Consider the following 17,809-nt stretch of genomic DNA (forward strand, 5'->3'; position numbering starts at 1 on the left):
CTACTGTGAGGTGATTGAGATTTGGACAACTGCAGAGTTCAACTCCACAGATATGACTACTGCCTTCTCTCTCAAAGGTAAGGATTATTGTATTAACTGTGATGATATACAGTCTTGCTTTAAGTTGCCTGAGAATAATGCCATGACACCACACACTGATAAAGATGTATCTGCTATGTTAGATTCCATAGGCTATGCTTTTGATTCTGCTAGTTTAGGTAGTATTAGAAGGAAAGGGCTTAGGAAAGAATGGAGTTTTCTTGGAGATGCCTTTATTAAGGTTTTCTCTGGGAAGATTAGCAATTTTGATGCCATAACTTCATCTCTTGTTAATATGCTTTATATGCTAGTTTCTGATAGGTACTTTAATTTTAGCAACTGTGTCATGCTAGAAATAGGTTCCAGATTAGGTAACAAAGCTAATAGACCACATAACATCTACTATTCTAGATTCTTTATGTTATTGGCTAACCATGTTGCTGAAGGATTGGTTATATCAAATGAGAATAATAAACTCAAATGCTGGGCACAAGAGAAAAGGGTCCTTGCAAACCTTTTGAGAATGAACCTCAACAGCCAGGTGTCATTGGTATATTTGCCAATCATGAATGCACCACAGGTAAGTGAGGTAAACACTTCTATAACTCCTACTATTTCCAACCCCATTGTTTCTTTGTCTTCCAGTGTGGCAATGGAATATGTGTCTTTGTCCAAACAGGTTCCTACCAAAGCCACCAAAACTAAAGTTTCAAAACTCAAGTCAAAGAAAACTACCTCTGTTGTTTCTCAAAAGACAGCAGTTGTAACAACTACCATAAACCCTTAAGGGAGTGAACAGGGTGTGAGTGGTGAGGGGAGGGGTGAACATCAAGAAACCCCCCAGGATAAGGTGGGAGAGGTGAGTGGTACCCAAGCCATCCAAGCCACAGTCTCTCAAAAGACTGTGGTGGTTCAAAAGGAGTCAAACACATCCCTAGTTGCATCCTCCCAAAAGGGTGCAACTATTGAAAATAGTCCCCAACCAGGGACACAGACCAAAAGAGGGAGGGACACTGAAGCCACACATTCACCAATTAAATCCTTTTCAAGGAAGAAGAAGGCCAAGACCCTAGTTTCCACACAAGGGGCACACACAGCACAGATACATCCACTTGTATCTGTGCCTTCTCAAATTCAGCTTGATGTGATTCCAGCAAATGTGGAGTCACAGCCCCATTCTCTCATAATAGAAACACACCAATCATCAAACTCTCCATCACCCTCTCTGGATGTGGATATGATATTCACATCAATTCCTGATTCTCCCTCATTAAAACTCAGGGAGGAGCTCCACTCAAAACCTGATGATCATCATCTTTTAGATGATTTGTTGGATCATCAGCCAATTCTTTCAGATGTAATTGAAGAATATGTGTCACCTCACTTAAAATCAATTCACACAGATTCAACAATTATGTCACTTTCTATATCTACATCTTTTCCTTCTTCAACGGATATCTCTCATCCGTTGACAAGTAGTTGTTCTTCAACGGATAAGCTTAACAGCAGTTATTCGTTGATACCATCAGTTTCCACTTCAACGGATACTCCCTATCCGTTGATGGTCTCTACACACATAACAGAAACAATTCCAACTGTAGAGGACATGGTTACTGTACAATCACTTTTAGGTTTGAGGGAAGGGAGTGATCTTTTGAGTGAGAGGCTGGGTTGCTCCCAGGAAAAAGGAGAGGTTGAGAGTCACCATATGCATGCTATTTCTTCCAGCATGGCAAAAGTAAGTGAGAGGAGTGCCATCTTAGCGGGTGAGGGTGAGGGTGTGAGGGTGTGTGTGAGCCAGGGGGAGCCCCTGATGCAAGAAAATAGAGAAAATGAGAGAAAGGCAGGTACAGAAGCTATAAGGGTGGATCCAGCCATTGCTAGTGAGTCAATGAAAGTGGATGATGCAGAAAAGGAAAGACAATTTCAGCAACATTACAAAGTTGTAATTGATAACATTTCCTTGGATGCTGACACTTTTACTCATCCTGTTTCAGCCTATCAATTATTGGCTGCTCAGGGCAATGTGGAGGCAGAACAGACTTTAAACATTGTACACACTTCAGAATCTCTTCTCAGAGACAAAGCTGTTGTTAACAGGCTGCCTTCTCAAGCTGGTGAGCCATCTGAAGAATTTGGAGTAAATTCTAATGATGATGACTCTGATTTTTTGGATGAGAGCATGAACTTAGGGGGAGTAGCAGGCCCAAGTTCTGTTCCAGATCTTCCTGAATGGGCATGGGCAAAAGCATCAACACCAGGAGAGTTTGGTGTCACTTTGATCAGACAAGTCATGACAATTCAGAAGGCCCTTCAGAAGACTACAGATGTTGGTACCAAGGCAATTCTTCAAGCTCATCTGGACTCTCTGCATCTCTTGCAGTTGCAGCAATTCAAACAGAATCTAAGTGTGGATGAACTCAAGTAGGACATTGCTGATCTGAAATCCTACAATACTGAGAAGTTGGATTCAGTCATACCTTATGGTACTATGCAAGATTTGTTGGGGAGACTGAGGAAAGAATCTGATGCTGAAAAGAGGCTGGCCAGATTGGAAACTAGAGTTCAGATCATTGAAGACTCTATGGTCACCATTCTTCAGAATCAACAAACTCAAATAAATCTACTCATGCAGCTGGCAAAAGCACAAGGCTTGACCCCTACCCTTGATGATAACAAAAAGGGGGAGAATAAAGGGAAAGGGGAAGGAGAGCCATCAACAACAGTTCAAATATCTCAAGTGCTAGTTCCTGCCATCACCACTTCTCCAACTATTCAAATCAAAGGAAAGCTTGATGGAATTGATCTAATCCAGATAGCAGCAGCTGAATTGCAAGTCAAAGAGAAAAGGAAGAAGATTGATGAAAAGATGCAACAACTTTTTGGTTCTACAACTTCTCAATCACAATCTGTGAAGCATAGCACAAAAGTGGAATCAATTATTATGGAGCTCAAGCCAGTAGGGAGGAATAAGGTTGGAGAGACTTCTTCCAAGAATCTGAAATCTATGGTTCTCAAGCCCAACAATAGATCCAATAAGGACTCTACAAAGAATCCTCTAATCCTTGCTCAGATGAAAGCAGTGGATTTTCCTCTTCTAAAGCCTGATGAAGACAAGCTTTTGGGTAGAAGTTTCACAAAGCACAAAGAGACCATGGATGTGGCTGTAAGGAGGAACATGGATATTATCTTCAGAGAGGGAAAGAGCATACGTGTGATGCAAGGACATCCCAAATTCTCAATAGCCAAGAGGGAATAAACCAGAAGGTTAAAGGAAGAAGCCAAACAGCTAAAGGCTGACAAAAGAGCACAAGCAAAGCTTGAAAAACAGCTAAAGTCAAGTCAGACTGAAGAACAGAAAGAAATTGAAGACAAAAGTGAAGATGAAGCTATGGAGGACATGGTTGATACTGATATGGAAGAGAGAAGTAAGGAAAGAGAAGAATGGCAGAAAGGGAACAGAAAGAAGGCCAATGCAAAGAGAAAGATGGTAGATAAGACTGAAGAAACCCAATCAAAATTCAAACCACTACCCTCTATTCTTGAACCCATTGTGCCTGACCCCTTCATGAACATTCGTGGTGAAACAATCATTCCCAAGGAGGAACCAATTGATTGGGACACCATCAAATTGCCCACCTTCCTAACCTCTTCTCCACCATCAAAGAAGCAGAAAAGAAATATCAAATCAACACCCTCTAAAGCCTCAATCAAATTCACACAGAAGCCTAAGCCTAAGCCTCAAGCCTCTAAGGATGATTATGTTCACATCTGTGACATAAAATAATTTTCAGACATTGAACTCTATCTGGATGAGCTGGAGGAAGTAAGGGGAATAGCTGCCTACAGACAGCTACCAGAAAGACTAGTGTTCAAATACAAAAGAGATGGGGAAAGAACTTGGCCTCTTTACAGAATTCTGAATGAAGGCTACTCTACCTTGATTAGAGTCTACTCAGCCATACAAAGGGATTCTGGCTTTACCAGGACTACCAAGACTGAGATTCTCAACAAGATTGCCAACATAAGGAAAACTTGGAGGGAGCCCAATGCTTTGCCTAGAACATTACTCATTCAAGAAAGAGGAATTACAGTTCACAAATCACCTCATTGGTTGATGGAGTTCAGAGACAACAAAGGAGTCAGAAGATTTTTCAGAATTGAAGATCAGCTCAAGATTGCCAGTAATGAAACTCTCAAGGATATGCAATCTAAGTTGGACATCAATGAAGAAGATGAAGCTGAATTCTACAAATAGAGGAGAATGACAGGAGGCTAGGAAAGAAAACAAAGAATCAAAGGAAAAAAAATTAATCTGCTCAGGCTAAAGGAGCACCCTTGGAAACAATATAATTCTTCAATTCCATCTCAGCATACACATCTTTGCAGCACTTTTGAATTTCTGCTTTATTACAGTTTATATATTTGTCAAGTGTTTTGTTATCATCAAGGTAAACCCAAATTTATGCCTACAGTTCTAGTAGACATAAATAGGGGAGATTGTTGGGAATATGTGTATTAGTTTGATGATAAGTTAAACAAAACACTTAAGTAGAAATCTAGTATTTGTAGCCTCAACGGATAAGACCATCTTGGCTATCCGTTGAAGGAGTAGTTTTACTTAGCAATAAGTTTAGTATTGTAGCACATTTCATTCTCTGGATTCAGGTTGTAATTCTTAGATGTTGTAGGAAAGTATCAGTCATGTTGACTACTAGTGGATATGCAAATAGGAGGGCTAATTGTAAATATTTCATGCCTTGTAACTTTGTATAAGTGAAGAAGTATCAACTGATATTGAAGACCTTCAACGGATAAGAAACAAAGCTTCAACGGATGTCTCTAATGCTTCAACGGATAATATCCATCAACGGATAAGTGCTTCAACGGATAAAGACTTCAACTGATAATGCATCAACGGATAAAGCTTCAACGGATAAAGCCTCAACGGATAAGGCATCAACGGATGAAAGCTTCAACGGATGCTTAGTTCATTAGCAGTTGATAGTGACAATTCATAAGCTGACAGAGGCACATGGGTTGACAGAGACAAACTGGAATGTGGAAACCTCTTGGAGGAATCAAGAAAATACAACATTTCCATTCTGGTGCAAACAAGGAAGTGTTCAAAGATTCACAGATTATCCTAGATTGCATTGGATAGAGAAATGAAGAAGAAACATGTGAAGAGCCTTTTTAATTGTATTTTACAGTTTTGTCTTCACTTGTAAACTTGGTGATATATAAACCAAGTAGCAGCTAGTAATTAGACATGAATTTTCCAGAGCTGTTTAGAAAAATTCAGAGAGAAAATCATCTAGTTTGTACTAGGAAGCAGCTGTGATTTAATTCTTTGAATCACAGATTTTCTGAAATAACACATCTTTGGGGGAACAACAAATCCACCAGAAAAGTTTTTAAGTTCTCTGTGTTCTTTACATTTGTGTTTGAATATATATCTGTCTGCATTGGCTTCAAGCAATTCACACACACTTGTTCTCAGAAACACTTAGCCTTGGAAACTGCTCAAAACTTGAAAAAGTTTTGAGATTTACATTCAACCCCCCTTCTGTAAATCTCATTGTTAGTCCACTGGGAATAACAGATTTCATGGTTACTTTTGTGGTATTAGTATTGGCCCCGCAAGGGCATTTATTTTTTGCCATTTGCAACCACCTGACAACTTATTTTGCAACTAAATGTAATTTTCAAAAGATTTTTTCAAATTTGCATTTGTGGTTGCATATATGGTTACTAGCGGTTGCGGTTGCGGTTGCAAATGCAACCTCCGTATTTTTTCAAATATTTTTTGAAAGATACTCCCTCCGTCCCAATTTATCTGTCATGTTTGACTTTTTGTGGTCAAATTGACTCAATTTTGACCGTAAATTAAACATCAATCTTTCATTATTTTGAAAAACCGAAGAATACATATTAAAGTAGATTACGTGTACTTTCTAATTATATAATTTTTATACTTTTTTTTTATTATATACTATATGAAATTTTCAATCAAAATTGGGTCAATTTGACCGCAAAAAGTCAAACAGGACAAATAAATTGGGACGGGGGAGTAGTATTTTTGCAATTTGTTTTAAAAAGTGACAGTATTTTTACAAAAAGTTTGTAAAACTTGAATATTTATGAGAAAAGCCCATTATAATATTAGATATATATAATGCTTTGTTAAAATAAAATTATGTTCAATATTCAATATTTATAAGTTATTCGTGAACTGTTATTCGTGAAATATGTTCGCGAGCCGTTAATGATCGTGTTGATGAATAACTTTTTCTTAATTATTTCAATAAATTTTTAATGAGTTTATACATAAATCCTTACAGCTTTGTTGGGCCTATTTATAGGCATACTTGCGCGCATCTTGAATCATGTTCGCTAAGCGTGCATATGTTAACATATTTTAGAATCTTATTTAAACTAAAGCAGTAAACTGAGTTATTTGTGAATAGAGTTATTCGTGAATGGTTCGAATTCGGTTTGATAAATATTCGGTTTAACTCGGTTCATTAAAAATTTAAGTTGAAGTTCAAGGATGAAAATATATGCGTCAAGTTTAACGAGTTTAAATGAGTTTTTGTCTATACGGTTAAAGTTTGGCTCGAGATCGGCTAGTAAAACCTCAAAAAAAAACATAAACATATTTCATTTTTATAATATTCATAATATTATAAGTTTCAAATTACAACTATATATTTAATTTACAATTCATTTGAATTATTTAAGGAGATTAGATTAAAATTAGAGTTCTAATTATGTCGAAACTGAAAATAAGTTAGTACAAATGGGTTTCAACCATTTTTTAAAATTTAAAAGTTGTTGTTTGTGAACTGTTCGTTAAATATTCGAGTTTGGTTGGGCCTTTTTTTTTGTTCGGTAAGAGTACAGCTCGGTTCGTAAACGAGCTTGAACACAATTTTTGTTCGAAAAAAGTTCGCCTCAGTTTGTTCATTATGGAAAATGTTGAATCGGCTCATTAAAGACAAAACTCCTCGACTTGGTTCATCTGCAGCCAATTAAACGGATTTATTTATTTTAACAATCCATTCAAATTGAAACACATATTAATTTAAATAAATATATTTATATATATACATAAAATAAATTAAATGAAAATAAATATAATTTTGAAATATAAACAATGATATTAAAAATTTTAAATATAACCTATTATGGATAGTATTACAAATTTCAAAAATTGGTACTAATTAGTTGAGGTACGATTTAAGATTTTTATTGGATAATTTTTCAAAAATCATATATTTTATCTATGATTTATGGAATCAGTTATATTTTTCAAACAATTTATCCGGGATTTTTGAAATATCGGCAAAAGTTTATAAGAGAGGATATGATATAAATTAAAACAAAGGGGTACAAAATTTGACTGATGACGAATATGTTCGAATTCTGAACCTTTTGACAAGTTTGCCAAAGCTATGGACAGAACAAGAACAGAAATGGGCCAGCGGAGTAACAGTTTATTATTTTGAAGAATCAGAGTTGGGCCCAGTAATATAAAAACAACCGTCATTTGAAGTTTAAAGACACGAGGCCTTAAAAGAATATACTGTATCTGTTTTTCCAATAAAGACCGAAATAAATACTTTGATAAGGTTCAGTTTCGCATCCGCATTGCTACTCCGGGGAGGCGAATAAACTCTCGTGTGTTCATAAGTTCATCAAATACAATTTAATTTTTTTTTAAGCAGAATAAAAAAATTCGATTCATAGTTAGGTTAAAAAAAATTTAAACCGTATTAAATATGTTGTGTACGGATTCAAGATTTTTTGGTCTAATCCCACTCAATCCGATTTAACTTAAATCTCGGTCGATAATTTAAATATAATCTATATATTATATATAATTATACATTATACAATATATATTTTCATTTATAGGTATATTTCATGTATATGTATATGATTTATGACATGATATACATTACTAAAATTTCAATTAAATCAAATTTAAATAATAGTTCTATAATCGTAAGTTTTACTGTTCAAAATTTTGTGAAACGCTTTTGTATTTTTTATTTTTACGAGGATACTTTCATATATTTCTTAAAAATTTAATGGTAAAAAATATAAAATTTGATTTTAAGGATACACGTGTTCCCGATACTTCTTACTAGATTCTCTCATTGCCGGAATAGACACATATTTTTTTTACTAAATAGGCTTATATGCACCAATCAAGTTATAATAAACGCTATGAGATAATTGAAATATATATATATATGTAATTTTCTAATAAATTTTGTTGAGCGAAAATCGAACTCATAAGACGACAAAAGATAAACATAATTTAAAAAAAAAAACAAATTCTACACAATAATATTGAAATATTTTAATTCCATCGTATTTTATTTCTCCCTCCACCAACCAAACGTAACGGCAGCTTGTTACTAGTACATTGTTACTAGAAGTGTTCAGATATTGCAAACATAAAGACACAGTCATAGGAACTCATGATCAGAATGTAAATGCACGGCCACTTGTTTCAATCTCATCAATTTTTTTGACCTGCGACTGTGTATATTCTTCTAGTAGATTAAATTTTGTACACTCTTCAAGTATGTCTTCCTCAATAACATGCCACACAAAATAAAACAAGCTTTTACAAAGTGATCTACACATTAAAAGTAACCCTTCATCAGACCGGAACGGACAGTTATTGACTTAATACACAAAACTGGCCAATAGATTGAACCACTCTGGACAGCTGAAAGAAACATACATTAGTGTTTTTAGTTATACTAATTATTAAGAATGAATACAATAATGATTCCAATAATATTCAAGTTAATAGTCCCTTTGTTAATGCAGTACCAAAGTTGCTGTATAAAACAAGTATATACAAAAAGCTTTTGTATTCCCGTATAAACATTAGGAGATTTTTGAGAAAAGCCCGTTAACAATTACGTTATTACTAATTTTGCAAATTTCATTATACTGCATCATGGTGCTAAATAACTTTTTAAGTAACATTAAAATTATTATTAGATAACCCATATTCTCACTTTTTATCATATATCTTTTTTATTAATTTAACTTTTACTAAATAGAATGGTGTTATTTATTTCCCTTTTTTAGTTTTTGTATTTGTACTATAAAATTTCAACAATGCCAAATACTTTGTTATCTAAGAGAAAGATATAATGAAATTGTGTTGGTATCAAGAATCGAACTTGTGACCTCTTTTTCCTGAAGATTATCTTAGAATCGTTGCGATGGAGTGAATTTTGATTTTATTAGATAAATCACATTTTCTCATTTATGCTAATTTTAACTTTTGAGTAAATAAAATGATAATTTATCCACTTATATAATTGCAATTTACATTTTTATTGTGTGTATCAATTATATATATATGAATTATTTTTTTAATTGTTGTGATTTATATTTTTTATAATATTAAATATTTGGATTTGTATCCAAAAAATTATAATTCAGTTTAATTCAATTCGATTCGACTTAGTGAGCTTAACGGGTCAAGAATATTTGGTTTAATCCGGAAATACTCGGATCAAAAATCAAATATATTAAAAAGTTTACTTTAAAACAAATTTATTAGTATTCATTTGTACAATAAAAAAAATTATATATTACCTTAAAGATAAAACCAAACGAAATAATATATAAAATACTTATATTGTATACATACTTGATACTTCTAGATAACGGAAAAAACATTAAGTACAATTTAATGAAAAACATTAGTTCTGTACAAAATCGGGCACATATATAGATTACAAAGGTAGATGGGTGAGTAAATTTTGTAAGACTCTTAAATAGTTAGCTAATTATGTTGGTTTGATATTTTTTTACCTATTATTCCTTTTTAGACTTTTTAATGTCTAATCTGAGCAGTTTGCCCCGAGTTAGGCTCAAAACTGGATTTTATTCGGCTAATGAAAAATAAGCTCGAGAATAAGTTCGAGTATGTGTACTCGGTCAATATCTTGACTAAAACGATCGAGTTTTAGAATAATGATTTGGATTAGTCGAGAAGTGACACAAAAAATAAAATAATAAAATTTCATCTAAAATAATTAATATATTAAATATAATACATTTCATTATTTGTTATTAAATAAATTTTAAAATTAAGAAAATTAATGCGAAAGGTTTTATTGATTTAGACAATAATCATTTTTACACCATCATTTACGCCAATTCAGTTTCTATCATGATACTTTCTTAAATGTATTTCATTTGTTATTATCTTCTTGCAAAGAATGTCATTTTTTATTAGTTTTAATATGTTTTACACTGTTATTAATTTACCCACAATTTTTTCAATTTATTTCGTTCAAAGGCACATTTATAATCCACTTAGTCAACCTAAATATTAACAATTATATAATGAGTGAAACGAATTAGTAACAAATTAACTGCTATAATTTTCACTCTTCATTTTTTTAGTCTCAACCAAACAAATAGGGATGAAGATTAACCCTACCCAACCTGACCCGGGAAAATTTTCGGGGACAATACATGAAACGAGAAAAGTTCATAAAAGTTGCGGGGATCCGTACAGAGTTTAGGATCAGTGTCACCCCGCCCAGATTCATTGATCCCAATTATATATATATATAGTTTTTATTATAATAATAATTTTAAATTTTTAGTAATTAGGTTTATATACCTCAAAATAAGTATCTGAACCAGATATTAAAAAGTTTATAATCTCAAAAATTTTAATTGGGCGAGAATTGAACTCTACGGTTTAAGTAATCAAATCACGCTCTCCTCTAACAATATGTATAAATAGAAAACTAAGTAAGACAATTCAGGGATGACCTTTGTCATCTCATTTTCATTATATATTTATTTATTTAAATTTTATGAAATCTAATCAAATTTATAAAGATATATGATTCATTATTATGTCATTGTTGTACGAATATAAAATAAAGTTAGAATGATCATTAACTGTATTCAAAAATTATATCTGTATAGATGTAAGTTCGTTAAGGATAATATTTTGATATTATTTACAGTCCGTATCTCGTACGAGCTTTTACGCTAATTAAATCTTAAGTTAAAAACAAATTGTAATAGATATTATGGTGTTTTTGCAGTTGATAATGCAACTACATGCATAAATCATACTACATTTGTCCCTCACAATTGTTATCGTTTCGGAGAAAATATTCGGCACACATTTTAAGATTTATAGAAAATATAGTTCTACAATTTTTTTTAATTTTTTTAATAAAAGTTTAAACATTCTACTTTTTTTAATAAGTTATAAAACTATCCTTTCGATTCATATTAAAATACTTAACAAACTTTCTATCAGAAACAATAACAACCGTGGGACGGAGGGAGTACATTCGAATGCATACATTAGAACGCATCTCTCACCACTGTTAACGCTGTGTTCCCGAATCTAGGGTAGATTAGAAAAAAAATAGAAAATAACCAATTTTCCTTTCTCTCATAATCTTTCCAAAAGTAGGAAGAAAATTTTGGAGACAAAAATAAAGAAAATTTCTTCCCAAATCTGCAGCTTTCTTTTCCTTTCTTTCATAAAAGTTGTTCGGGAACAAGTTGAAGAAATGTATTTTTTACATTTATTTTCTTTTCTCTCAAAAAAAAATTTCTGGAACACAGCGTAAATTCTAAATGCTTAGTCCAAAGATTTTGATATTAGCGATTAAGAAGATTTTTAACCATTAAGAAGATACAAAGAAGGTCCAAACAATCTTAATGAATAAAAAATAGTCCGAAGATTTTAATATTAGCAATTAAGAAGATTTTTAACCATTACGAAGATACAAAGGTCCAAACAATCTTAATGAATAAAAAAAATAGTCCGAAGATTTTGATATTAGCGATTAAGAAGATTTTTAACCAATAAGAAGATACAAAGAAGGTCCAAACAATCTTAATGAATAAAAAATTACTAGATTAGTAAGGATTAGGAAGGATTGAGAGGAAATCGAACGATCCTAGCTACATAAATGTTGAATTCTTATGTTGTGTTTGATTGGGATGAATAAAATGGAATGAAATGAGATTTTAAGTGGAAAATAATTAAATTTTCTAAAATTTTCATTATTTCACCCATTCCATTCCTAACATCTACATTATAATTAAACACCCCCAATTTGAGATGGAATGCTCAATTTTTTATTAACCCCATTTTCTTCACAATTCTTATCATAACAATTTTTCACAATTCTTATCATAACAATTTTGTCCATCTAATTATTTTTTTCAAATCTTCCCTCCAACTCCCATTTAATTCCTTTAATTACATTTATTCCATTTCATTCACCTCAACCAAATACAATCTTAGTGTGTTCCCAAAATGTACATCTTAGTCCCAGTACCCTATCTTCCTTTCTGTCCAAAAATATTAATCCACACAAATATTCTCCAAATAATTTTTGTACATCATCAAAAGAAGATAATCTCCGTATTCATGAAAACGTTTTTTCACAAAGTAAATAAAAAACCTAAAAATGGATTTTGATTAAATTTGTGAGCGCGTTTAAACCCGGGAAAAATATTTTTCCGTTTCTTAGGAGTACAAGAGAGGGTAAAAATAAGATCGGAGGAACATGATCTTATATTCTTTAAGAACAATGATGGTGTGAATTCAACCTAGACTTCTTTTATATCAGTAAGCTTCAGCTTGAGGAACATAATCTAGTTTAGCAAATTCAATGCGAAGCAATGAATTGTACTTCCAAATGTTTTATCCTGGCACGGAGAATGAGAACTAAAGCTAACCAATGGTCTCCGCATGAAGAACAAAAGTCGTACAGTGATGTAAAAGTTTAATGAAGTTTTGATCAAACACTTAAACTACCAATTGACCTTGGGCAACTGATTAATCTCTTAATGAATTGATGAATCGTTGATGAGTCCGAGAGCATAGACCGAGTGTACGAGTTTGGGAGATTAAGTAAACAGACTTCATTCCTTCTAGAAAGACCAAACTAGGCGTACATCTAAATCACCTCAATGCATATGAACAGTTTGTAGAACTTACAGACAAGACGTTCGATTGTATGTGACATACTATGTGTTTTGTGATCGTAGCAGGAGAACTTGCGGTAAAATAAAATCTCATCAACTATTTAAAACTTTGTACCAGTGAAACAGACGTATCCCACATTGATTTGTGCATTGCACATATGTAGTTTAGTTTATCCTAGTAGAACCAAATGGACAAATCGACAGATATCATTACTAGAATCTAGATGCAATTATGTTCATTAAGTTGTTTAATAATCATACACAATCTTAAGCCCCGCTCCCCAGTTTTAAATAAGTTGGAAAGCAGATGAAGAGTGAAATTGAGTTTACACTAGCAAACCTTAAATCAAATGAGACTACCTTGTAATCAAATCAAAGAAAACCTTGAATAGTTGCAATAACAGTTGAAATGGCTGCTTCAACATTAAATATTCTCTAATTGGGGACATACTATCCTACCAAAGCAGAGTTCCATATTATATACGCAGCAGTTAGTCTCGCATCTGTGAAAGACATGGACCGGTAAAGGGATTAAAAGAATACAGGATAGTAGTAAATTACACAATTTGAGATAAAATTTGGATACCAAGGCTGACACACAATTTTCTAATTCGACTTGCTTCTCTATCCACCAAAAATAGGTCATAGTGGTTTACTCCTACTAAATAATAGATCAAACTGGAATAATCAAGAGCACAAATATGACAAACTAAATTTAAACCAACATCAAGCATAATACTCCCTCGCTCCATCCCAATTTAGTAGTCATGGTTGACTTCTGCACGTAATTTAAGGTGTATTGACCGCATATCTCCGTTAATTATTTTTCAAATTTTCTTCTTGTGAATAAAAGTTTAAGATTTAAATTGTTATTCACAAAAAGAAAATTTAAAAAATAATTAACGGAGATATGTGGTCAATACACCTTAAAATACGCGTAAAAGTCAAAAGCCATAAATACTTCTCATATTTCAAAACAACTATAATTAGGAAAGAAAAGAGAGGGAAACATTAAAACATAATATTAATTCGAAGCAGCCAACAAATAGATACTTTCCCATTTTCAGAATATGACCACGAAGAACACCTGATGGTCGAGGAACGAAACAGAGAAGTCCAAAGGGTACATACCAACCAAACCGGTTGAACTGAACTCTACGTTCTAATTACTTTAACTAATCATGGAACGCTAATATAGTCTGAACTGCCAGTTGAGCTTAAGCAAAAGATCAGTCCCCTACTGAATTGATTAATTAACTGACTAAACATTTAATCAATTAATGACTAAAATACTCTAAACTGATAGTTGACCATAAGCAAAAGATCAGTTCTTTAGTGACTTGATTAATCGCCGAGCAGTTTTGAAGTTGTTACCAGATCTGCGAGTTTGGGTTTGTACATGAACAGACTTCATTCCTTGAAGGTAAACCAAACTAGGCATGTATGTAAAGCAGCTTACTAAATTCACATGAGCCGTTGAACCAACAAGTCGCTTGACTTTATCTGTTCTGTGATCATAGCAGGAAAACTTTCCACAATTATGGTATACAATCTCACCACCGTACCTAAAACCCTGTGACAAGTCCGGATAATCCATATGAATGAATGGTCCAAGACTATACATCTTGCTCCAAACACAACATCCTTCCTCGTCCAAAGAATAAACATCCAAAGAACGAATTTGAGATCGTTCATACGTCATCAGAGTAAGACAATCCTTCATATTCACTAGTTCATAGTCCTTGCGAAGTGGCCCACTCTGAACACTTGCATCAAAGGAAAACTCAGGCAACAACTTGAACTCATCACTGTCAACATCAAACTTCATGACGGACAAAGATAAGACAGTATTACAATAAGCCATGTCTCTGTTGCATGTCCAGTAAGGACAATCCTTTACAAAAGTTTTTGGAGCACTGATCTCATACCTCTTTCTTTTAGTTTTAAAAAATACAATTTTAGGAACATTTATATCCTTCCAGGAATCAGAATTAGCTGAGTAAACAGAAACACACAGTGAATCATCAGAAAAATAGCAAACAACCACCTTGAAATCATTACTTGCATGATGAAAACCAAGTCCAATGCGATCCAGATCACCAGAGTGTCGAGGAGGAAGAGTAAACTCTCTGGACTGATGAATAGCAGGGTTCCATAATGACAGCTTCTTGCCATGACGAAGACAAATTAAGCCTTGAACAGAACCAACCAATTCGTAATCATCGGAAGGTAGTACAAATGTTTCTTCATAGCGGGAGAGAGTGACGATTCTGCCGTGTTTACTAGCTATAAGACAGTCATAGTCATTAGGGTTTTGAATGGAGTTACGAGTGAGATGGTCTTTTATGAATTCTGGATCAGTGAATAAAGATAGCCATGGTTTACAAACAGATTTGAAACGCACCACCGATTTGATTGGGAGTCGTGTAAGTATTTCCTCCCGGATCAATTCTTCCGGAAGCTCTGACTTGGCCTTAACCTTGGTCTTCTTTTTCATCACTTTTCTACCTCTATTCAATAATCCTGAAGGTTCAATTGTAAATTAATTTTACTACTTCCTGTATTCTGTATTAGAAATAGATGAGAGACAATACAAATTAGGATAAATAAACAACAAAAGTGTTAATTTAATAGAGTAGTTGTAAGTTGAGATTTGAAGTAAACTATACAGTACTTGGGGGTTGAGCATTAAAAATCAGTCTAGGGCTAGGTCCTGGACAACAGAGTCCGTGACCATGAGTATGCAACATCAGTACTAGCCAACACAGGTTTTAAAACTTGATGAATGATAAAATGGTATTTTTTTAGGCAACTAGAATTGAGCCTGAGCCGATAATAAACAGGGTTTATACTCTTTTATATATTGAATCTCCCCTGGTCTAGAATTATTAAATGAATACTACCATATAAATTTATAAATTTAAAATGTTTTTCGTATTTGATAAAGAATTTATCAGAGCCCCCAACTGAAGCAAATGATGGTCAAGGGGATGTATACAACATTCACACGTTAGATGGATACTATTTCGTTCATAATTTTTAAGTCTATTTAACACCCCTTCTAATTAGAAGAATTTTATTGAGATAGAGCTAGAGTCTGCAACTCAATATTGATAAATTGATATACGTATCACGTATGAGTACTAGAGATGCACAATAAATGATGAAAGGCGTGAAAGGAGGCATCTGTAGAAAGATGGAAGACAGCAAAAGAGGTATGTGTGAGCCATGAACATTATCACCCTAAACTAGATTTTGGTGATACTGATACGAAATTTGACACATACGCGTTGTTTGTAAAATAAAAGAATTGAACTATCAAAATTCACAACAATTTTTTGATGTAGTTGTATGCAAATGATGGTACTGAATTGCAGCCTTGGATTCGGAAATGAACAGTCATATAGAAGAGAAACAAGGACTATTCAAACTTTGCAAGACCAGACCAGGGATTATCAGTGACTATTTCAAAACTCGAAAGGTAACTAGACCCATGCAACATAGATGACATAGCAACTTCTTTGTGAACATGATTACACCTACATATACTGGGGAAACTTCATCAAAATTAAAACAACCAACATTTGTAAGAGAAAAATATCCAGATGTACTGATCATTCAGTGCTACATCAAAGTAAAACAAATTCCATGGAAATCATCACACTCTTATATTGAATCTTAGGTTCCAAATGACACCCTATTTGTTAATGAATTGATTAATTGCACTAGAACAGTGACCATATTGATGAGTTTGTCTTTGTAAATAAATAGACTTCGTACAATGACGTTAACATATATAAGATCCTATTAAGTCCTCCTAACAAACCAATAACTTAACACAATAACGGGGTTCAAGTTGGATTACGTCCTACCCACAACATTCTTATAAATAACTTCGGACACTAAGGTAATAAAATTCCAAAAGACGTGCTTCTCAATAAATTTTAGACATCATGGTCAATAAAACTGAGGGGGAGTGTTAAGATATAAAAGAACATCCTATAAACAGAGAACAGGTAACTTAACAAAGTAAAACCAAACTAAGAGTATATGTTTAATGCGTTCCCAAACTAAAAATCTTAGTCCAAACACCACATCTCCCTTATTTAAAAGATTTAAATCCTTCATATTCATGACTACTTTTTATTTTACAAATTAAATAAAGAACCCTAAAAATGATTTTGTTTAAATTTACGAGTGAGACTAAACCCCAGAAAAAAAACATAACATTTCTAAGAAATACAAGAGATAAAAGAGTAAAAATAATATTCGTAATAAATGAGCTTGACATTCATCGTTAAATCTAATAATTCTATAATCAAGAAATTCTCTAAATAGAGGCAAGGATCGTAATATCATATCTAATAATGGAGATTAACCGAAATCGGAAGCGTACCGTACCTGTATCTATGATTCAATTGCAGTGATGGTAGAGTATAATTTAGTTTGGGCTGAAACAAGTACTCAGGGTTCTTGAGTATGTTTCTTATGGATAGAATAAGAGTGTATTGGCTCAGGTAGAACTTTAACCCCTATCTTTTATACACCGGCCATCGTAATGACAAAAAAAAAAATAAAAAAATAAATCTGTATTAGCCTGGTATTGGTTATTTACCTATAAATTCTATAAAATTATTAAATTCTAAATTTTGACCAATTAATTTATTTCAATAAAATAAATAATTAAATATAATTGATATAAATATGTAGCTCATATAAATTATCATTATTAACATAATAATCACATTCTCTC

At 33.1% G+C, this 17,809-nt stretch overlaps 1 protein-coding gene across 2 annotated transcripts; it reads right to left on the bottom strand.

Annotated features, from left to right (window-relative positions):
• Positions 1–14,093: 14,093 nt before the first annotated feature.
• Positions 14,094–17,604, bottom strand: LOC141672826 (F-box/kelch-repeat protein At3g23880-like). 2 transcript variants are annotated; one of them, XM_074479510.1, is made up of 2 exons: positions 17,458–17,604; positions 14,094–15,621 (listed from the first exon to the last, which is right to left on the bottom strand). In XM_074479510.1, exon 2 carries the CDS (start codon positions 15,551–15,553, stop codon positions 14,381–14,383), a length of 1,173 nt encoding a protein of 390 aa, XP_074335611.1. In that variant the 5' UTR covers positions 15,554–15,621; positions 17,458–17,604; the 3' UTR covers positions 14,094–14,380. The 2 variants fall into 2 exon arrangements, with proteins under 2 accessions (XP_074335611.1, XP_074335612.1); XM_074479511.1 differs by having other exon boundaries at positions 14,094–15,579; positions 17,458–17,599.
• Between the last annotated feature and the right edge of the window lie 205 nt (positions 17,605–17,809).

This window comes from Apium graveolens, chromosome 7 (genome assembly GCF_009905375.1).
Source record: "Apium graveolens cultivar Ventura chromosome 7, ASM990537v1, whole genome shotgun sequence".
Classification (NCBI taxonomy): Eukaryota; Viridiplantae; Streptophyta; class Magnoliopsida; order Apiales; family Apiaceae; genus Apium; species Apium graveolens.